Genomic DNA, 23464 nt, shown 5'->3' with positions numbered 1-23464 from the left:
CATGACTATCATGTATGGATTGAGCGGATTATGCCGGTGATGGTTCGGGGCTATGTTCCCGAGCGTGTCTGGCGTGTGCTTGCGGAGTTAAGCCATTTCTTCCGCACGCTTTGTGCTAAAGAAGTATGTCCTGAGAAGGCGCCAGAGTTGATATGCACGCTTTGCGGAGTTTTCATCTATGCGGACGCACTACTAGGAAAACGGCTATAGATGAAATGGACACTAATGGCGCACCACATGTGTTGTGCGCCATTAGTATATAACAATGACGCACCACATACAGGTGGGCCATTAGTAATATATTACTAATGACGCACCTGGTGTGTGGTGCGCCATTAGAAATTTTGAAAATAAAAAAAAAATTGTTACTAATGGCGCACCGTGGGATAGTGCGCCATTACTAGTTGACATAATAATGACGCACCACACCCACCGTGCGCCATTAGTAGTTTTGTAAAAAAAAAAAATTTTTTTTTTGTTAGTAATGGTGCACCTGTGGACAGTGCGCCATTACTAGTTAACTAGTAATGACGCACTGTCCACAGGTACGCCATTACTAAGTTTTTTTCAAAAAAAATTCAATTTTTTTTCATTTTTTTTTCAAAACTAGTAATGGCGCACCGTGGCGTGGTGCGCCATTACTAGTTAAACTAGTAATGGCGCACCACGCCACGGTGCGCCATTACTAACTTGGCCCAAAAGTTCCACCGAATGCACACACCCCCGGACCGCCTTTTCAGTTTAAAAAAAATAAAGAAAATGATGAAAATGTCAAAAAAATAAAAGAAAATAAGTTTCCCATGTGATATGTGATCTAGTTGTTGGGAAAATTTACAAATATGAATTTCGACTTTATTTGCAAAATCTCTCTGGAAATTTGTAAAATGGGCATAACTTTTGCATACGAACTCGGATTAAAAAGTTTTTTATATGAAAAATCATCTACTCGAAAAGTTACATCCGAATTTAACTAGGGGAACCCGTTTAAACATTTTCAAAATCCCCAAAAACCTAACAGAAAAAAGTTACGGGGCTTTCAAGATCTAGAGGCAAAAAATTCAAAAAATTTCAAACTTATTAGTGGCGCACCGTGGATGTGGTGCACTACTAGTAACAGAAAAAAAAATTGGTTTTGAAATATTTTTTTGAAAGTTTTTTCAAAAAATGGTACGTAATATGACCGGGAAGTTTGAAATATTTTTCAAAATTTCATCATAGTCATGAACATGAACAAAGTCCTAGACATCAACAAGGTATAATAGGATTGATATGCTAGATATATCAACAAGTGCCTGTGAAGGGAGCTGTTGCTGGAGTTGGATAGAACTCTGAAGTTAAACGTGCTTGGGCTGGAGTAGTGTGAGGATGGGTGACCTTTCGGAAAGTTTGACCACGGAGTGCGATTTGACCTGAGATTAAGCATATTGACCCGAGATTAAGCCATAGTGACATGAGATTAAGAAAAAAGCGAAAAAAATTTGAAAAAAAAAATTCAAAAAAAATTCTGAAAAAAAATTTGAAAAAAATACCAGATACTAATGGCGTGGTGCTAGTGGCGCACCTGTAGTGTGAGGATGGCCACTAGCAGCCCCTTTTCTAGTAGTGACGGCTTTGCCGTAGGCATAGCCCTGCCGCCAGGAGGCACCAGGGGACGACATGTGGCACGGCTATGCCTACGGCAAAGCCGTCGGCATAGATTTCATCTATGCCGACGGCTTAGCCCTGCCACCAGGAGGCACCACGGAATGCCACGTGGCAGAGCTATGTCGACGGCTTTGCCGTCGGCATACCTCTGCCACGTGGCGTTCCGTGAATCATCAGCGCTTTTGACAGCGCCGTCCGTTGCCGTCAGGTGAAAAACACTGCCGACGGCTAAACTATGCCGACGGCGGGCGCTCGGCCGTCGGCATAGGCACATATGCCGACGGCTATACTATGCCGACGGTCTGACAAGACTACGCTGACGTGATCTATACCGACGGGGCTATGCCGACGGCAGCCGTAGGCATAGATCTATGCCGACGGGAAATGGCCTATGCCGACGGCACGGGGCCGTCGACATAGGCCGCGAGTCCGGTAGTGATAAGGCATCAACACTACAAAAACCCAACCAAAATAAAAAAAATCTGGACTAAATCGGTTGTTTTCCACAGATCTACCGATGAATATCATCAAATACCGGTGACATATCGGTGGTCAGACCGATACCAGCGATAAGGGATAAATCAGACGATTTATCGGCTTACCGGCCAATCCTAGAACAATGGTTTGCGGATCAGCCGGCTGAGGGAGAATATTTTCCATTAATTTCAAGGTACCGGTAGGGCCCAGCCCGTGGCGTGCAGGTCCTCACTGGATTTTGTGTGTGGCCTAAACAGGCCTGGAACTACCTCTGTTTATTTTTCTTCTTCTGGGTGTGCTCCACTGCCACTTGCAGCACACATTCTGATACGGGTCAAAAGCAGAGCAATCGAAAGCTGGAACAAATTTAAGAAGGCGAAAAGAGAGACTGTAAAGGGAAGAAATTCAAGAGTGGGCATTTTATGTATTCAAACTCTGCTGCTTAACACTACAGCAAACGACAAGCTAGCTGTCCACTCTGAAGCAGCAGTCTGTTACAACACTTGAACCTTTTTTCTTTTTCAGGTTCTTTGCTTGGTAGCTCGAACTAAACCGCAACCATTAAATCTCAGACTTGCAACTAAGTTTACACTAGGCATGCATCATTTTCCGAGGCCACATCGCCATTGTGCCATCATCATCTCTGGTTGTCCAGTTCCATGATGCTTGCTCCGGTCGACTGATTAGGCAATAGGAGCAGTAGGGGTAGGAAGGAAGGAGGAGTGTAAAAAGGCATTTGTGCGACAGATCCAACATTGTGTTGGTGATCAAAGGTGTGTTTTGTGTACATGCACGACATGATGCACGCTTGAGAGCCTAACTAATTCCTAGATGCTGCTCAAAACTGTGTTTATTTACATGGATTAAGAGGGGAGGTGGAGGAAGATGGTGTGGTGGGGAGCTCAACTCACCGGTGGTGGCGGCAAACCAGATCAGGAAGTGGCGGCGGCGCCGAGGTTTGGCGATGGCAGACACGGTAAAAGAGATGGTGCCAAGGCATGCCACAGGAGTGGAGGAGGATGTGACCGAGGCTGGAAAGAGATGGCTGTGGGGAGAGAGGATCAGGCGGTCCCTTGGGGAAGAAAACAGAGGAGCCAAGTGTCTGGCTTCATCTAAAGGAGGGGAAACCTGCACGATGATGACACAACATACATGAATCAATCAGTACCAGAAAATCACAGTGGGAAGATGTAATGTTAGTTCTCTAAACACATACTGAATCACCACCTCTTGATGCAATGTAATTACCTTACAAATGATCGATGAAAAACTGCAGCTCTGGCGAGGCATCAGAAGATCCAAAACAGAGGCTCACTGCAGGTAATTAACTTCTGAATACCAACCTGTAAATTCACTATTTGTTGTCTGCAAATTGTTCTGCACTGCAGAAACCTAGTAATGGCTGTAAGACTCAGAAACTCACGAATTTGAGTGCTCAGTTTATTGTAATTTTGATGAGTCGGTAATAGGTGAACCTGCAAAATTTTACTGAAACTCTGATGGATGGAAGTGAAACATGACCGCCAAGCGATCTCCAAAGTTCGCACAAGATGTAGTTGGCAGTCGGTGGTACCATAATCGACCTGTTCCACTGTTGCAGGAAACATGTTTTTATTAGCATTAAGATATATTCAGAAAAATAAACGCTAGTCAAACATTCTTGCTTGAAATTAACCAATATAAGAATGGAGCAAAAAAAAGGGGGGGGGGGGGGGGGGGGGGGGGTTGTTCCCTACACCATATACACTAACTAACAGCCACTTGTATCATCTAAAACCCTTCAGATAGGTCAATATACCCGAACAGAGGAGAAATCGCTCCTGCACCCCAATTTATTATGTCGTGAAACAGAAGCTGCCCAGTCACTAAGAAGTCCGCCAATGCGCATGCAGACAAACGAATCGACCGATACTCCGAGGAATCAATGAAAAGACTTGTATGATCTGAGACCTGAAACATACCACACAAGTTACGATAATGATCACACTCTGAAGTTAAAAGAGAGAAAGGAACATTCATGTACAGCAGAAACAAACAGGCATTCACCTCTAGGTCACTCAATCAGCTATCCCCAGGTCGTGTCTTCAAAATTTACCATGCAATTCAAGCAAACTGCAGTGCTCCATTTCAAATACCAGTACCGCAATACATACAATGTAATATAAGGGCTGCCAGAACTGCATGGGCAAGGAAGGTAGGTGTAAAACACAGAAGCATGCCGGAATTGAACAACAAATAAGGAATTAGCCGGCCGGCAGATGGATTGACTAATGACCGACATATGCACACGCCGGAATGAAGCAACAAATAAGGAATTACCTTTGAAATGGTGAATGCACGTGCGCAGCTCTCCATCTAGACATCAAGGCAGAGGCTCTTTGCAGGTTAATTACTTTTGCTATTTGAATGTAACAACCAACTTAGCTTCTGAATACCGACTTTTGTATTCACCGTTGGCTGCAACCTGTTCTGCAGAAATAGAATAACGAATCTAAGACCCAAAAAATGATGAACGAGGTCATGGAATTCATTATCATGGATATAGTTGGCTCAGACCTTACTTTAATTCGCTGGGCAAAATTTGAGCTGAAATTCTGAAGATAACACGGCTGCGTGGTGATGCTGCCACCACATATACGAAACGAATCAGCACCGAAAATATGCAATGTAACTTGTTTAAATGCGTAATGAATCACCACCACACCTCAGGGAGTAATCAACTACCTTTGAAATGGTCAGTTATGCACAACCGCTGATGATAGCTAGAGAATTGTTCATCGAGACATCTGGACAGATGCTTCTGTTGTCACTGTCGTTGTTTGGATGGAACAACCGAGCTCTGAATTAATGCCAACTTCTAAATCCACTGTTGGTTTTAATTGGCCTGCATAATCAAAGAAACGAGTGTAAGACTAAAACAAAACAAGGTAATGAAATTCATGGATGTTAGTATTGCTCGGTCATTACTTTTGTTGGTCAACCTGCTAAATACAAAGTGAAACTCTGACGCTTGAGAGTGAGTGAAGTCGGTGGTCACATTCTTTGCTTTAAGAAAAATTGACATCTTATGAAACACAAGCTGTGCAGCCAATGCATGCACCAGTGAATAGCTAGAGAAAGAAACACCGGAATGATGATGCCACACATGCATGAAACAATCAGTGCTTTAGTGTGGGGTCTTTTTTCCCCCTTCCTAAAATAAGTGAAATAACGATCCACTCACCTTTTGAGACGGTCGATGCATAATTGAAAAACTCCTTCAGGACATCAAAACGTATAGTTCCATATCTGCTATAGTTTGGATGCAACAACCAAGTTCTGAATTTCCAGAAGCAAAACTGACCTTTGGCTGCAATGGTTCCGCAGTATCCATGTAACGTATGTAAGACTAAAAAATTAGCAAGGTAAGGGAACTACTCATTGATATAATTCATTACTTTGAGTTGGTCAGTTGACGAACCTAGGAACTGAAACTCTAAAGGATGCCGGTTAGTGAAACATCACCATATATATGCAATCTCCACAATCCGCACAACATGCAGTTGGCAGTTGGTTGGTGGTACCATGGACTGACCAAGACCATGAAAAATGACGTACCTGTTCCAATATTGCATATAACGTACACGTTTTAGAACTGAGATATCCAGAAAAGGGTGAGGGGAAAATAGTTGCATTATGCCATAAAAAATGGAGCTAATAAGGTGTGCTGCTTACACCATATGAATTCAAAGACTTTTCTCTTCCTCTTCCGTGAAGCTTTCCACCGGCTGATCATCATTCCAAGACTCCAGTGTACATGAATGCCAAATCCGTTGTCCGCCCAAATTGTTCTGTTACTTTAGGATACTTTTGTTACTGTTATTGTTTGGTTGGAACATTTAGTCCTGAATGCCAAATCCACTGTCCGCCCAAATTGTTCTGCATAATCACAGCAGTAAAGAATGCAAGGTCAGAAAAGCAACACATAAATGCTCAGACAAACCCAATTTCCAGATGATACTATATCTAACCATGAAAGAAAAATATATAAGCAGGCACTCACCTTCAAGTCTATATATCGATATAGTGTGGTACTCCTGCTCCATCTCAAATAGTACCAGTGTGCTCGCTCTAGTAGGAGGCAGAACAACAGGTACCACAACTGTGTACAAATAGAAAAACGAAGATATATAAGTCAGATAACAGCACTGTGTACAGGTTGGTTTAGCGCGTGTGAGAGAACGTCGTACCCTTCCAGGGCGACGGCTTCGTATTTATATAGATCGGGGCGCAACTCCCGTACAACGTACAAGGATCGATTACATTGTTGAGATGCTTAACTTGGGATCCAAGAGATAGACTAAAGAGATAGGGATAGTTACAAGAGATAAGAGAGAATAACAACTACCCTAGCCGATGGTTAAGTTGATCTCAATGGACTCCTGACCGGACCCTTGTACGTGCCTGTACTCGTTGCTTAACACCCTCCCTTAATCACAACTGCACTAAGTTGAGATTACGTTTGAACTCTTCAAAGTTTCTTGTGGGCAATGCTTTTGTAAAGCCATCTGCAACTTGGTCACGTGAATGAACAAATCTGATTTCCAATTGTCTGTTGGCAACTCTTTCTCTGACAAAGTGGAAGTCTATCTCAATGTGTTTCGTTCTTGCATGAAACACTGGATTGGCTGATAGATAGGTAGCACCCAAGTTGTCACACCACAAACAAGGAACCTTGATATGTTTCACACCAAGTTCTCTTAACATGGACTGAACCCAAATAATTTCTGCTGTAGCATTTGCTAATGCTTTATACTCTGCTTCAGTGCTTGACCTGGATACAATAGCCTGTTTCTTAGCACACCACGATATCAAATTTGGCCCAAAGAACACAGCAAAACCACCAGTGGACCGTCTGTCATCCACACATCCTGCCCAATCAGAGTTAGAGAATGCACTAACAAGATTGGATGATGACTTGCTGAAAAAGAGACCAAGCTTCATAGTATGTTTTACATATCTCACAATGCGTTTGGCAGCAGTCCAGTGAACTGTGGTGGGTGCATGAAGAAACTGGCATACCTTGTTGACAGCAAAAGACAAATCAGGTCTACTCAAGGTTAAGTACTGAAGAGCCCCTACTAAACTCCTGTATCTAGTACTGTCTTCCTGATTCAAGAGAACTCCCTCTTTAAGTGACAATTTTTCTGTACTGGAGAGAGGAGTCAAGGATGGTTTGCATCCTTGTAAACAAACTCTTCTTACCAGGTCAGCCGCATACTTTTCTTGAGATAGGTGGAGGCCATCTTCATGTTTTTTTACCTCAATACCTTGAAAGTAATGCAAATCTTCCAAGTCTTTGAGAGCAAACTCAGCATTTAAGTCTTTTAACAGCCCTATCACTGCTTCATCTGATGAACTTGTGACAATGATATCATCCACATAAATCAACATAAATATCGATGTATTTGACTTATTGTAAATAAACAAAGATGTATCAGACTTGGAGGGAGTAAAACCAAGTGTCTGCAGTTTCTGACTCAGACGTGAGTACCGAGCTCTGGGGGCTGCTTCAGTCCATAAAGGGCTTTATCAAGCTTGCACACATAAGAAGGCTTACTTTTGTTTTCAAACCCAGGAGGCTGTTTCATATATACTTCCTCTTCTAGAACGCCATGAAGGAACGCATTCTTGACATCCAGTTGTCTAAGACTCCATCCCCTGGACACAGCAATGGATAGCACAAGACGGATAGTTGCAGCTTTAACAACAGGACTAAACGTATCCTCATAGTCAATACCATACCGCTGTTTGAAGCCCTTTGCAACCAGTCTAGCCTTGTAGCGATCTATAGTTCCATCAGAATTTCTTTTTATTCTATAAACCCACTTGCAATCAATCAAATTTTTACCTTGCCGTGGAGGAACTAAATGCCAAGTTCTGTTTTTCTGAAGTGCCATGTATTCTTCTTCCATGGCCTTTTTCCACTTTGCATCACTAAGTGCTTCATCAAGAGTGTCTGGTTCACCTGTAGAACAAGCTAGGCCGAACTTGACTATTTGCTTATAATTAACAAGGTTAATTACCCCTCTTTGCAGCCTTGTACGTGAAGGAACAGGAGAAGCCACACTGTTGTCCTCCGCAGATGATCCAGCCTCTGGACAGGGCGATCCCGAGGCAGATGGCGCTGGCGCTCCCGACGCGTTTCCTGTCGCACCGGGATTTTCTGTGGCGTTGTCGCTTGGTCTGGACGTGTTTGACGGAGCAGAAGATCCGGAGCCGCGCATGTGATCAGCGTCAGGCCCATCATGACGCAATGATGGCACGGGCCCGGGCGAATCCGCTACTGATCGCGCGCCCGCGGCAGGACTGACGGCAGGATCAGCACCGGATCCCATGCGTGCATCAGTTTCCGTGCTCGGAGGCCCACCTGGCTGGCGGCGCACGTAGTGGCGGGGTCCGCCCGCTGGCCAGCGAGACGGAGGCGGCCACATGCCATCGGCTGGAGTGGAGGACGCGCCTGGCCCAGCTGGAGAGGCCCGGATGGCGGCTGTTGGCTGGCTGCCGCCGCACCTGGCAGTTGACGCAGGATCCAACGCGCTGACGCCCTGCCGCGGTGCGGATCCCGTGAAGGATTCGCTGGCAGGCAGCGATCCCGAGCCAAATCTGTCCCCCGTTCGGGGACGCATGAAATATTGCCCGTTTGAAGCGTTTTCTTCATTATTTTCTTCATGATTTTTTTCAGCATATGCACCTGCATCAGTACAAGACTCAAGAGCAAGGTTATGAGGATTAGTCAATAGTGGATCATCACAATCATTTTCCCCTTGATGAGCATTGGTGAGACTAGATGGTAAAAGGAGGATTTCTTGACGGAGTAGAGCACCGGCATTGGGGTGTAGATTGGTGAAAGGAAATTTTGTTTCATCAAATACTACATCGCGAGAGATATAGACACGACCCGTGGGAATGTCAAGGCACTTAACGCCTTTGTGTTGGGCGCTATAACCAATGAAAGCACACTATTTGGATCTAAGCATGAGTTTGCGATCATTGTAGGGGCGAAGATTAGGCCAACAGGCGCATCCAAACACACGAAGGGATGTGTAGTTTGGTTTGGTGTGAAGAAGCCTTTCCATGGGAGTTTCATTGTGGATCACACGACTAGGTAGCATATTTATAATGTGGACAGCAGTGAGGAAGGCCTTGTCCCAAAACTTAAGGGGCATGGAGGCGCCGGCTAGAAGGGAAAAACCAACATCGACAATATGTCGATGCTTGCGCTCGGCTGACCCATTCTGTTGATGGGCATGAGGACAGGAAACATGATGGGATATGCCAAGTTTTTGAAAAAATGAGTTTAGCTTCTCATATTCCCCTCCCCAATCAGATTGGAGAGCGAGAATTTTACTATCAAATTGTCTTTCTACAAGAGCTTGGAAATTGAGAAAAACTTGGCAAACATCCGACCGTTTCTTAAGAAGATAAATCCACGTGAACTTGCTATAGTCGTCAAAGAAACTCACATAATATGTATGTCTACCAACAGAAGGAGGGGCAGGACCCCAAACATCAGAAAAAATGAGTTGCAATGGTTTGGTAGAAATACTTGTAGAAATTGGATAAGGCAATTGGTGGCTCTTGGCCCTTTGACACGAATCACACACGGTTTCAACATCACGATCCCCAACATATGGGAGTTTATTTTTCCTAAGCAAACGCTCAACTAAAGGGAAACTTGCATGACCTAATCGATCGTGCCACCGTGTTGAAGACACTTTGGTGGCACTAAGAACTTGTTTATTGAATCTTCTAATATCTGGAATCAACGGGTAGAGCCCACGAACGAATCTACCTCGATACAGCACCCTCCTCGTTGCCTGATCCTTGATCAAAAAGAAGAAGGGGTGAAATTCAAGAAAGACATGATTATCAATGGCAATGCGGTGGACAGAAAGAAGATTTTTGTTAGCACTAGGGACATGCAAGATTCGTTTGAGATGAAGTTTCCTATAAGGGGTTTTATTAATTGAGTGACCAATATGACCAATCTTCATACCTTCTCCACTGGCGGTGTGGATGTGATCTCGGCCGCGGTATTTCTCCCGCATGGTCACCTTCTCTAGCTCACCGGTGATGTGGTTAGTGGCACCACTGTCGACATACCAATTTGTGTCAACTCCGTAGGAGGCTTCAGCAGCCCCGGCCACTTTTTCATCTTGAGATGAGTCTTCATCTTCATCAAACCGGTACCAACAGTCCTTGGCAGAGTGGCCCAACTTACCGCAGATTTGGCAGCGGATAGCGTCAGGCCGGGACTTGTTGGTGGAGCCGTTCGATCGCCGGCCGCCCTTGGTGTTGGAGTAGGAGGGTCGGCCGCCGCCGCGTGCATTGCTGTTGCCGCTGGTGTTGCCCCCGCCAGGGCCCCTGCTCTTCCCACGAGGAGGGCCACGAGAGCGAGAGCCACCGCCACGCCCGCGGGTGGCGACGTTCGCCGAGGATTTGAAACCACCACCGGTCCCGGCCCCTTGGAAGAGGGCCACTCGTTGATCGAAGTTGCTCATCTGAGCGAACAATTCGTCAAGAGTGACCGGGATGACACAGGCATCAAGGGCAGAGACCAGCGGCTGGTATTCCATGTCCAAGGCGTTGATGATGTAGGAGATGAGCTCGTCGTCGTCCAGGGGTTTGCCGGCCGCCGCGAGCTCGTCGGCGAGAGATCGCATGTGCGCGAAGAAGGTGGCCACAGATTGCGTGCCCTTCTGCGCGTTGGTGAGTGCCGCCCGGATGTTGTTGACGCGGGACAGCGAGGTCGACGAGAACATCTTCGCCAGCGCCAACCAGAGCTCATGTGCATGGACGATCCAGGTGACCTGCACGAGCACTTCCTTCGAGAGGTTATTCAGGAGATATCCTAGTACCTGTTGATCCTCCCGGATCTACACGTGGTGGAGCGGATTAGGGATGGACTCCTCCTTGCCATCCTTGTCCTTGGTGACGACGACTTTAGCCATCTCAGGTATGCTTCCATCAACATACCCGAAGAAACCAGCACCTCGGAGCTGCGGCGTGATCTGGGTGCGCCAGAGGATATAGTTGGTGCGGGTGAGGCGCTCGGTGATCTGGCCGGAGAGGGTTGAGTTGGAGGAGCCGGAGGAGGCCATGGTAGGAGGTTGGTGGCAATGGAGGAACTAGATGAGATGGAAGAGGTAGGCTCTGATTACCATGTGAGAGAACGTCGTACCCTTCCAGGGCGACGGCTTCGTGTTTATATAGATCGGGGCGCAACTCCCGTCTAGCGTACAAGGATCGATTACATTGTTGAGATCCTTAACTTGGGATCCAAGAGATAGACTAAAGAGATAGGGATAGTTACAAGAGATAAGAGAGAATAACAACTACCCTAGCCGATGGTTAAGTTGATCTCAATGGACTCCTGACCGGACCCTTGTACGTGCCTGTACTCGTTGCTTAACAGCGCGCACTTTACCAATGAATTAACCGGCCGGCAAATGGATTGACTGACTGACTGACTGACGTGTGGACCTGCGACATGACTTGCATTTATTCTGACCAGATGCAGTTGAAAGGTGCAGGTGTGCTGAAAATGATGCCACCTGTCAGATTTAACAAAGTTATTAGTTTTTGTACTGCAACAAGTTATTAGTTAGTACTACAAAATAGTAGAGAATCGTGAGAGATATTTCCTTTCCTCGTATATAAGAAGAAAAGGAAGGGAAGCATGCTAGCAGGAGGCGTGTTGTTACCTTGTGCTACTTGGTAATCATTCTCCGGAACATCTGGGTTTGTTTCCCTTAATTTCTGGATTTGCTCTTGTACCTCGGGACTGCAATTTCTTGCGCGTAGTCTAAACAGTGAGGTGGGGAAGGGCCCCTTGGGCAGAGATCGGATTTGAGGACAATCACCGACATGTAGTCGCTGAAGAGAAGGAAGGCTGTATAACCCCTGAGGAAGGGACGGCAGATTCGGGCAATCTTATATTTACTAATTGGAGGCACCATACGAGGCACCACGTTAATCCTTAGAATTAAAGAATTTTGACCGTTGTATTAATATATAATGTATCCGTAGCCATCAGATGAAATATAAGACATGTTGTCTCAAACTACCACATATGGAAGTCTTAATTCGTTGGGACTCTCTCTATTTCCTAGAAAAAACAAAAATCTGAGTGGCCACATCAATTAGATGAAAAGTTAGATTTGTAGTCCTTCCTCACGTTCAACATTGGTTGAAAGAAAAAAAAATCAGCCACGGTTCCTAAAAAAGGATAGGCCCCTTCCACAAAAGTTGCCGGCCCCTTCCACAAAAATCAGCCATTGCTTGAACAACAAAAGGCGCACGAAGCGCCAAACTTTCCATTCAGCTCAGCTCAATAGCAATGTACAGCATGAATTACAAAGCCCTTAAACTCGAAATTAGAGAGGAGAGAAACTACAGGGCAAGCCATGTTCCTGTGAGCCGAAGCAAAACAACATATGTCAGGTTCTACATTTGATGTAAGAACCTGATGAGCGACGTTGTGAGCAATTCCATTAATTTCCCTGGAAATATGGAACACTCTAGGTTGAAGGTCTGAAGAGTAACAGAAGAAATCAGCTAAAACTTTCCTGATAGTCCAAGGGGTAGCAGTTTCTGTAATCTTTCTACTAGCCGCAAATGAAGCCAAAGAGAGACAGTCTGTGAGGAAGGTCGGCTGGCTGATGTTGAGACATTTAGCTACTTTTGCAGCCAAGAGAAGAGCTAACGCTTCAGCCTGCACAGGAGTACTTGTAATTGATGTGGAAGCTTGAATCTGCACGCTGACTTCCTTCTGATCGTGCGGCAAAGAAATGTAGATACCAACTCCAGTGGCTGCTGTTCCCTGCAATAAACCTGGAATTTTTTTGCACTTAAAAGATGCATCAGTATATACTTTCGGTCCCGTGATAAGAAGATCTGATTTAAGCGTTTGTCCCTGCAAGAGAAGTTGATTAGTATGGGTTAAGATACAACTGAAGTTTTGAGGCTGATGGTGTGAAGAACTGTTAAGCAGATCACAGAAATCATTAGATAGAGAAGTAGCAGCAATATTAACTTGGTGAGGGGTAGCTTTCTTTTTATTAAAAAGATAATCATTCCTCGCTTTCTAAAGACACCACATAAAATTTAGAATGTTGACAACAGAAGCATGCGGATGGTTCATATTAAGTAAAGCAAGAATAATACTATGGATATTGGTATATGTCTAAACTAAAGCATCTGTTCTGATGAACCAAGGATGAGAAAAGCAAGCAGCTCTAGCGAAGTCACAAAGAAAAAACATGTGAACCTCATCCTCTTGCTGACCACATCTACAACAATATTGAGAAATATGTGCGGAAAAGCGCCCAACCCTCAAACCTGTGGGAAGCGCTTTCCTAAGGAGTCTCCAAGCGAAAGTTTGAACTCTGGGGATCATCAACTTTTGCTTCCAAATCAACTTGAGAAGATTTTTCATCTGCAAAGAAACTTGGGAAGGAGTATTTCTTGGATTGGCATGAATATCCTGCAAACACAATTTATAAGTGGACTTGGAAGAACAAGTACCATTAGGAGTTAGATCCCAACATAATATATCCGGGCAATCTTGGTGAATAATGTCAGTTTGAATGATAACAGAGGCTAGAGGCTGTTGAAAGAGAGAGTTAATGAGGTCATTGTTCCAGACTTTCTGACCCGGTATCCAAAGGTCCTTAACAAGAGAAGGATATATGTATCCTGAAGGCTGAATAATAAGATTGTCATGAACAGAAGCCCAAAGGGAACACCAAGGGGTACTCCAAAGAGATATATTCCCTTGTGTGAGTTGGTAAAAAGAGTGATCTTCCACAAAAGTTGGGCGCTGAAAAAGATAAAAAAACAGATCGCATCTAGGAAAAAAACAGATCACATCTGACACGTTATAATTTGATGAAATAAAACTAGGAAAGACTCCATGGTTCCCTCAAAAAAGAATAATATCCTTCTATAAAAACTCCAGCGATAAAAAAAATCAGATCTAATCTCCTTGCATAAAAAACTCCAGGGATGAAAAAAAAACAGATATGTTTGACTCACCAATAGTTTTTTCCCGATTGAAAAGAAAAAAAAAACAGCCACACAAGACTTCCATACGTGGGTGAAAGTTATACGTAACATATAGTTCGCCCGGCCAAAAAACAAGCATCTACACGTAATGTTGGTGAAAGAAAAGTAGGAAATCATCGGCCCGGCCAAAAAACAAGCATCTACACGTAATGTTGGTGAAAGGAAAGTAGGAAATCATCCTCTTATAGATGGTTCATTATATGAAAAAGGATAGCTTCTTTCCATAAAAACTCCACCGATGAAAAGAAAAAAGAAACATATCAAACGTAAGAAAGGAACGACATCTCATCCTAAAAAAAAGGAAAATATCCACCTCGACTCCTGTACATGGCCACTTAATCCTATATAAAAAGGATTAACATGATTCTTTGGAGGTGTAGATTGTCATATATAGTAAGTATGTATATGTATTTTTTATCCTAATAAAAAGGAAAAAATAATAGCTATTAAAACATCATTATATACATATAAATCGCTGAATTATTAAAAAAAGAATTTGATTGTATCATGCACCATAAAGATCTCATATAAACAGTACCGTTTTTCTACAACCACTATTGTCCCTCTCATATAAACATGATTGTCTATGTGATATACATATGTATAGTATGGATAGAAAATATTAGAATTTTCCCATACATGTTCATCATAAGAGATATTCTTAAAAAAATGGTACATATAAGATCTTATAATTAGAATAATCTATGGTGCTTATAGTATAATGAGAATATACAACTGCCTCTTTTTTAAATATGTATATTATTCGCTACGACATGGCGTATGTTGATAAAAGGACGTTCATGTATGTATCCATCATTCTATATATATAGAAACAAAGTGTTTTTAATTCTACCATGCTTCCGTGGCAAAAAAGAAGATGTCTGTCTTTTTTTGGCTTAAAAAGAAAGTAATATATATGCTGCAATTGGGCACTTCCTCTTTATACCTTCTAGAAACGTTTACATCACGAGTACATGATACATGCAACAACTTCTAGGTTTGTAACCATGTTTTCTACCAACATAACACATATACCCTTATGTAACCTTGATAAGTAGGACATCCACATGTCCACATATTGACCATAAATCTGACGTGGATCGCTATGACATAATTAGATAAAAACAGTCAAAGCAATGTAACTTCATTGCAACCTATGTGCATGTGTGATAATAATAACCTATATCAACATATGCAAATTGTTGTTTGACATTTCGAATCTCTCTAAACTTTATTATATCTAATATTAAAATTGCTAGCCCGTGCAGGTGCACGAGTTGACGACTAGTTCATAAAATTGATGTTAGTGAGGGAGGTGAGGAGCTGAAGAGCTGTGTCTTCATCTCCCGTGAAGCTTTCTGCCCGCTGATCATGAATGAATGTTAAAGCCTCGAGGGTGGAGGCGAGGAGGGTGCAGATGGGAGCAACAAGCACTGCTGAGATGCAATCCACTGCAAGTGTTCGCAGTCGGAAGGATCCCGCCAATTCCGAGAACAGATCGGCTGATATAGAGCGGCCAAGACAATTATCTCTGTTATATACTGCCAAACTATCAAGGTTGGCTGTGATGAGAGGATTAAACCCATCCACTGTGAAATTCTCAAAGTCTACTAGTCGTAGATCGGTGAGACAAGTGAGGTTTGAGAGCAGAGCCATTGACTGCATGCCTGACTCTCCAGCGATACCAAGTTCCTTGAGGGAAGCGGGGAAAGGCCTGATGGTGTCAGCTGATTCGACGGGCCACCGAAAGAAGTTGGGACAATCTCTTACTCTAACTGATTCGAGGCACATGAGATCCTGCAGTCCATGGCACGTGATGCTGCATTTGTAGAAATCTAGCCTTGCTAGGGATTTCTGTTTACTGAGCCCCATCAGTGAAATGTGTGACACATTGCTGATATCCACTGTTACTACATTACGCAGGTTATGCCAGGCCAGCCCACCACTATACCCATCAATAGACATCTCCCCTCTAGCACTAGAATAAGAAAGCCTTGAAGAAGCAAGTCCCACGTCACAATATGTCAGCGTGGATGTGTGAGGCATGGGGGGCAGAGACAACTTTGGGCAATTATCAATGGAAAAATTCCAAAGATTGGTATAAGAGACAGAGCACTCCAGGAAGGGCACGGCGCAGAGATTGGGACAACCTTTGCAACTAATGAATTCAAGCCTTGAAAAAGAATGGGCATTAGCTCCCCCAACCCACTCCATAAATTCAGGTAAATTACGAAGAATGATCCGCTTCAGATGCACGAAACTTTCATCTCTAACACCACCAAAGCTGGGTCTGATCTCACGAAGTGCAGAAATCCTGATCAATGTGAGTGACGTGAGATGCAATAGCTGCCCAAAAGGTGGAAGGGTGCTCCAAGACACACCCTCTAGGTGGAGACACCCCAGCCTTTTGATGCTAATGTCATCACACAACCAACTAGGACCAGATATACCACCATGATTTTTAATCACAAGTGCTCCAAGATTAGGGTGTGGGCGAAGAGCATCAAGAACGTTCGTGCTATGTTGGTCATCTGTACCCCAAACTAAGGTCAGCTCTTTCAAACCACTTTTACACAGAAGCTTGGCTTCTGCAGCCTCTTCCCTGGTTGCCACCTTCTCAAGACCATATATAGCGAGTTCTCCTCCAAGCTCTGTGAGTTCCCCCAACTCTCTCGGTTCAAATCCAACACTCTCTTTTTTAACACAGAACTCTTTTAGCTCCTGCAACCATTTCATCTTTCCGATACCAGGAACACTGGATTGGAGTTCCTTGTAAACAAAAAGATGGCGTAAATTGATAAGGCGGCTAATGTCACTAGGTAAATTAAATCTATAAAAGCTTGTAAGGTCTAAGAATTTCAAATGATAAAATCTGGATATTGTACTAGGAAAATTCGTTCCATAACGACGATCTGGTCTCATCTCAATTTTTAGGTATCGGAGGTGGATAAGTTTTGAAAAGTTTGGCAAAGAGTTTTGGGATTTTGCTACTATATATAGGACACGAAGACCCTCTATTTCCTTAAAAATATCTTTCAAAACTCCATCAGTTGTTTCTGCACTAAAAATCATCAAAGCCCGCAAATTGCTAACGTCTATCTTGCTAATCAATTTAACCATTTCTCCCTTAAAGTTCTCTTCAATTGCATCTTCCGTTGTAATGGATAAGTGTCGAACAGTTTGTGGGATGGCATCAACTCTAAAACTTGAATTGCATATGTTTAGGCACTCTTGTGACGAAACATTTTGAGACAGTTCATGTAATAAATCATGAATTACATAGAATTGTTCCCTATGAAAATAAACATCCTCCACAAGAAAACCATTATCTACAAGTTCTTCTACATAATTCTCATCTTTTTCTATGATTCCTAGTGCAATCCAAAAATACGTCATATCTAACTTCTTAAATTTAAAATCTTCAGGGAACAAGGAAAAATATGAAAAGCATTTTTTTAGATATAAAGGAAGGTAATCGTAGCTAATCCTTAATGATGGCATAATGTCATCATCATTTTCTTGTTTTTGCCACCCGTTGTTTTCTAGAACTCCCATCCAATGTCCCCGAGAAAATTCCTTGCTCAGTAACCGACCAACTGTTATGGCTGCAAGAGGTGAACCCTTCAACTTGTTTGCAATATCAATTGCAAGATCATGTAAGTCCTCTTGGCAATACTCAGCTTTGTTTCCGCCAAATATTGATGAAAAGAATGTGAAGAAGTCATCAAACTCCAGGCCTTGCAGTGTTATTGGGTTGGTGGCTTTTACCATTTCAGCAATATATGGAAATCAAGTTGTGACAAGAATCATGCTACCCTTGGCTTCCCCCATCCTGAATGGAGCCAAGAGGGTTTCCCACCACCTACTATTGCATTTCCATATATCATCGAACACGATTAAAAAACTTTTGCACTTGAGTTCCTGTGTGATGGATATTTGGAGCTCATCTAAATTATCTGTTTGATTTGAGGTGTTGCTTTTTTGTATGGAGCTAAGGATTTGTTGGCTGAGCTTAACCACATCAAAGTCAGTTGATACACATACCCAAACCTTTACAGCAAAGTGCTGTTCTATCCTTGTATCATTATAAAGATGCTGGGTGAAAGTTGTCTTTCCAATACCCCCTGGACCAACTATAGGAAGAACAGGAAGGGTTTCAGGGTGCTCTGAGGCAGTAGTGAGGATTTCATCTATGGTTTTGTCCAAATGGGCTGTTCTCCCATGCAATTTTTTTTGTGCACTGGTTGATCCTGTGACACGATGGCTTGGGGTGACTGTTGTGGTGGTGCTATGGTACGGAATCATGGGGAGCAACTTGGAGACACTGTCACACAGGGACTGTATTCCCTCTATCACTGACTTGATTTTTTTGGACATGGCAACTCTATCAAATGGCAACTTAGCAACTGGATCATCACCATCACCACTTACAGTGGCATTGGGTGGATTATCAGTAGTGATATCAGCAGCAACACCATCATCTCCATCTTTTATGCGTGAACAAGAAAAGCATGCAAGGCAGTTACCGACAGTGTGGCGAAGAGCATAGCGACCATGGCGAGCACGACTCAGGATTTCATCACCCAGGTCAGGCACTGCGTCGTGAGTGCCGTCGAGGTGGTCCTGGATGACGAAGTAGTGAAGCTTATCCAGCGCATCCTCAGCCTCATCGGCCTTGATGGCGAGCTTGTGCAGCAACCCCTGAAGACCATGGTTGTCGCTCAGTACCCTCGTCTGGGCCACTTGCAGCAGCCCTTTCGCGAGCAAGAGATCCTCCTTGATCTTGTTGGAGTTGAGGCCGAGCTGGGAGCTGGCAACATAGGCCTCCACGAACTCATTGGACAGGTGGTTCAGCACGCTGCCAATGAGCCCGTTCGCCGCGCCGATTGCCGCCTCCATCTCCTCCGGTGCCCCGGCAGGCAGGGTTAACTATGGTGGTTGGTGGTATGTGTGAGAGGTTGTGAGAGCAAGCAAAGCTAGCTGTTCGGTTGTGTGTGTTCCTGGTGGGTTGATGGATGGACCCTTTTATAGCACAGATATGTACGCAAAGGCTGTGTGAACCTCTCCAATTAACTGTTAGTAACAAGTAAAGTTTTGTGCCAGTAAGCTAGCCAGTACAAAAAATGAATCAGTAACTCGATGGGGTCGACAGTCCACGTGAAAGGTATTGGGTAAGCATGGGACGAAAAGATGCAGATTTTTTAAGGAGGAGTGATCATCTTCAGTTAACTACTAGAGCAATAATTAGTGAAGTTTCGTACTGGTAACCTAGCTAGATCTGAAATTGAAGCAAGAGCCGAGCCAGTATAAGAAATCAACCAGGAACTAAGCATGGGACAAAAAGCTCCAGAATTTTTAAGGAAGAAGAGCAGAGCAACCTGCATTGACTCGATGGAAATCGCTGCGACCGACCGTTGCTGATGCCTTGCCTTGTTTCATCTGCACGGGCGCGCGCGAGGCCGGGGATGCGATCAATGAAGAACGGGGATGGGAGGCGCAGATCGAGGTGCCTGCGGTACCGGCCATGGCGTGAGGAATGGGGTGCTGCCGGCGCCATCCGCGAACTCCAACTCCGGCCGGAACCGGGGAGGAAGATGAAGAGGGTGTGCCTTCAGTCAAGCGAGTCCGACCTTTCGTTTCATCTCCTCATGTGACTAGTGGACCCCCTGATGGCCCTGATCTGTCATTCCCACTTTCTCGCATGCTGTTTTAGTTTCCTGTTTATAATCTTTAAAATGTAAAATCATTTTCTTTGGGCGTGTACATTTTGTAAAATTCTTCTAGATGTTAGTAAAATTACTGGCTATAAGAATATGCAAATAATTTCTTACACACATCCCATGGCTACGCACCACAATGATAGCGAATGAGTGAGTGGTAGTGCATGTGTGAGTGGTAGTTCTCGTGTGCAATAGCTTTCCCTCGTACTCCCAATAGTGCTAAATATATCCATTTAAGCGTCAACTAATATGGGATAATATTCACAGCCTTTGTGCCAGCATGGATGTGATTCCTGGTTAAATCCTTGGCGTCGCTGCCTAAGAAGACCCCGGGCGCTTAGGTGTTTCTTTTAAGTCAGCTAAGCGTCTCAGAATTACTAATCGCATTGGAGGACAGGCTCTTACATGGGCGCTTGATGTTGTGATTTTTTTTCTCTTTCCTTAAGCGTCTCTGCATTGTACGTAGATGCTCCAATCCTCCAAAATCCCTCTGAAAATCCACTATATCAAAGGAGCCCTAAACTATTTAGATTGTCATTCTGTCATGTTAGAAAGATGAGAAGAATAAGTGTAAGACCTTTATGCCATTTGGGAATGTTAGAATATAAGTTGTATAGGGATAGGAAAGTGGTTTAACTCCCTGTCTATCTCTTCTTCTCCCTCTTATCTCCTGTAACCTCTCGAGAGGATCACGATCAAACTCTCAAACGTGTACATCAAGGCATTGGCCATATATATACACTGCGGCCCGAGACAAAGGGTTTAACGCTTCCTCATATGGTCATCAGAGCCCTTCCTCTCGTACGTCTAGCCCTCGAGAAGGAATCGATCTAGTTGATCGAGAAAAAAGAGAGGAACCGAGATCGAGAGAGAGGTAATCATGGCAGGCACCGCACCGTCCACCGCTGCATCCACCACGCCCGCATCCACCATGAGCACTTTGTCAACCCTGTCCGCGTCTTCCACCTTCGCATCGTCATCTACCCATAGCAGCTCGCCCTCTCTCGGTCCGCCTCCATCAGAGAAGCTCACGAGGACGAACTTCCTCCTCTGGAAGGCTGTCGTGCTACCCCAGATCAAGGGGGCACAGATGGAGCACTTCCTCGATGCCGCAAGTACGGCGCCCCCTGCCACCACCACCGTCACCAACGATGAGAAGGAAGAGTAGGTCTTCAACGTCGCCAGGTCGATCTAGTTTGCGCAGCAGCAACAGCTCCAAGGGTATCTCATGGGGCCTCTGTCTCGAGAGGTCCTTGCCCAAGTTGCCATGCTCCAGACGCCGGCCGAGGTGTGGAACTCCATCCATGCCATGTTCGCTGCGCAAACACAAGCCCAGAAGATCAACACGAGGATGGCGCTCACCAATCTGCAGAAAGATAATCTAACCATGGCAGAATATCTTGGGAAAATTAAAACCCTTACAGATGAAGTTGCCTGCGCCGGTGCACCGCTCGGAGATGCCGAGATCATCTCCCACGTCATAGCCGGCCTTGACATCGACTACAACCCCGTGATCTCGGCTCTGGCTGCGCGGGTCGAACCTGTTACGGTTCAGGAGCTGTATAGTCAGCTCCTGAGCTTTGACGCCCACCTCAGCATGCTTCAAGGAGGAAACTTGCGCCAATCTTCTGTCAATGCTGCCTCCCGCGGATGTGGCCGTGGGCGTGGACAGCAAGGGCGTGGACGCGGGAACAGCAACGGCGGCGGGCGCGGTGGTAACCAGGGCCAGGCTCACTCCGGCGGCGGTGATCGCGGCGGCGGCTACAACAACGGCGACAACGGTGGCTACAACAACAACGGTCGTCGCCCTAGATGTCAGCTATGCAAGAAATCGGGCCATGAAGTCATTGACTGCTGGCACCGGTATGATGAGGACTTCGTGCCCGATGCACGACACGCTGCTGCAGCCATACGGGAGCATGGCGGAGCTGATGGTAACACGGTATGGTACGCTGATTCTGGAGCTACTGATCATGTCACAAACGAGCTAGAGAAGCTTGCTCTCCGAGAGAGATATCACGGCAATGATCAGATTCACACCGCAAGCGGTGGAGGTATGGACATTCTTCACATTGGTCAATCTTCTATTAATTCCCCTAGTCTCAAACGTGATCTTGTCCTTAAAGATGTCCTTCATGTTCCACAAGCCGATAAAAATCTAGCTTCCATGTCTCGCTTAGCCTCCGACAATAATGTTTTCTTTGAAACTCATCCTACCTATTTTTTCATAAAGGATCGGGCAACGAGGGAGCTCATCCATCACGGTAGATGCATTGGAGGATTATACCCCATCACATCAAGAGTCTTTGATCGAAAGCGTCATCATCAAGTTCATTCTGCTATCAAGCCCTCCTTAGCCAAGTGGCACCAAAGATTAGGGCATCCTTCTTTAAATATAGTCAAGCAATTAGTCAATAAAGGCAATCTTTCATTGTCACGTAGTTCGGAAAGTAAGTCGGTTTGTGAAGCTTGTCAATGTGCAAAGAGTCACCAACTTCCTTATCCATTGTCAAATAGTGTGTCTCATGCTCCTTTAGAGCTTATTTTCAGTGATGTATGGGGTCATGCAAGAGATTCTTTTGGTAGAAAGAAATACTATGTCAGTTTTATTGATGATTATAGCAAATTCACGTGGATATATTTGCTTAAATTCAAATCCGAAGTCTTTTCTGTTTTTCAAGAGTTCCAAAAACTTGTTGAAAGACAATTTGATCGAAAAATTCTTGCAGTCCAAAGTGACTGGGGAGGAGAGTATGAGAAACCCAACTCTTTCTTTCGTAGCATTGGCATTATTCATCATGTTTCTTGCCCCCATGCCCATCAACAGAACGGTTCAGCTGAACGAAAACATCGTCATACTGTGGAAGTTGGTTTGTCTCTTTTAGCTCATGCATCAATGCCACTCAAATATTGGGATGAGGCTTTTATCACGGCTACTTATCTCATTAATCGTCTGCCTAGTCGAGTCATTGGCAACACCACTCCTTTGGAACGTTTGTTTCATCAAAAACCTGACTATAGTTCTCTCAAAAATTTTGGGTGTGCCTGCTACCCAAATTTGCGTCCCTACAATCGTCATAAACTTGAGTTCAGGTCCACACAATGTGTGTTTCTTGGCTATAGTAATCTTCACAAAGGATACAAATGTCTAGAAATCTCATCAGGCCGTATCTATATTTCTCGTGATGTTATTTTTGATGAAACATTGTTTCCATTTGCTAAACTTCATCCTAATGCCGGAGCTCTTTTGCGTGCTGAAATCTCCCTTCTTTCTGATCCTCTGTCTTCTTCTAATCATGGGGGTGAATTAATTAGAACTGACCATGTGGAAAATTCCATGAAAATTTTTGAATCTGGTATTGATTATGCAGCAACAGGGCGTTATTTTATGTGTTCAGATACAGCCAAGACAGGATCTGGCGCGGGATCCCAGGCTGATTCACCTGCAGCTGCGCGATCCGAGGCGGCCGCGCGATCCGAGGCGGATTTGCGCCGCAGACTGACGGACGCGGGAT

The 23464-nt window shown here is 44.5% G+C and overlaps 2 protein-coding genes and 3 pseudogenes across 2 annotated transcripts; 1 reads left to right on the top strand and 4 right to left on the bottom strand.

The window, feature by feature from the left end:
- Positions 1-10222: 10222 nt before the first annotated feature.
- On the bottom strand, positions 10223-10925 carry LOC147962570 (uncharacterized; annotated as a pseudogene).
- On the bottom strand, positions 10649-10787 carry LOC147962571 (small nucleolar RNA Z247; annotated as a pseudogene).
- A 1562-nt stretch (positions 10926-12487) lies between the features above and the next one.
- LOC125527610 (putative disease resistance RPP13-like protein 1) lies at positions 12488-18000 on the bottom strand. The gene has a single exon (XM_048692124.2). The coding sequence runs from the start codon at positions 17998-18000 to the stop codon at positions 15514-15516; it is 2487 nt and encodes an 828-aa protein (XP_048548081.2). The 3' UTR covers positions 12488-15513.
- Positions 17491-19219, bottom strand: LOC147962569 (putative disease resistance protein At3g14460). The gene has a single exon (XM_087537806.1). The coding sequence runs from the start codon at positions 19126-19128 to the stop codon at positions 18019-18021; it is 1110 nt and encodes a 369-aa protein (XP_087393932.1). The 5' UTR covers positions 19129-19219; the 3' UTR covers positions 17491-18018.
- A 2177-nt stretch (positions 19220-21396) lies between these two features.
- LOC125541910 (small nucleolar RNA Z247) lies at positions 21397-21535 on the top strand (annotated as a pseudogene).
- Positions 21536-23464: the final 1929 nt, after the last annotated feature.

This window comes from Triticum urartu, chromosome 7A, assembly GCF_056163025.1.
Source record: "Triticum urartu cultivar PI428250 chromosome 7A, HENAU_Tu73, whole genome shotgun sequence".
NCBI lineage: Eukaryota > Viridiplantae > Streptophyta > Magnoliopsida > Poales > Poaceae > Triticum > Triticum urartu.
Note: the sequence above shows the minus strand (reverse complement) of the source record. Positions and strands in the feature narration are given on the sequence as shown.

Coding starts and splice junctions, on each gene's coding strand:
- LOC125527610 (XM_048692124.2), bottom strand. CDS start 18,000: ATGGTAAAAGCCACCAACCCAATAACACTGCAAGGCCTGGAGTTTGAT.
- LOC147962569 (XM_087537806.1), bottom strand. CDS start 19,128: ATGGAGGCGGCAATCGGCGCGGCGAACGGGCTCATTGGCAGCGTGCTG.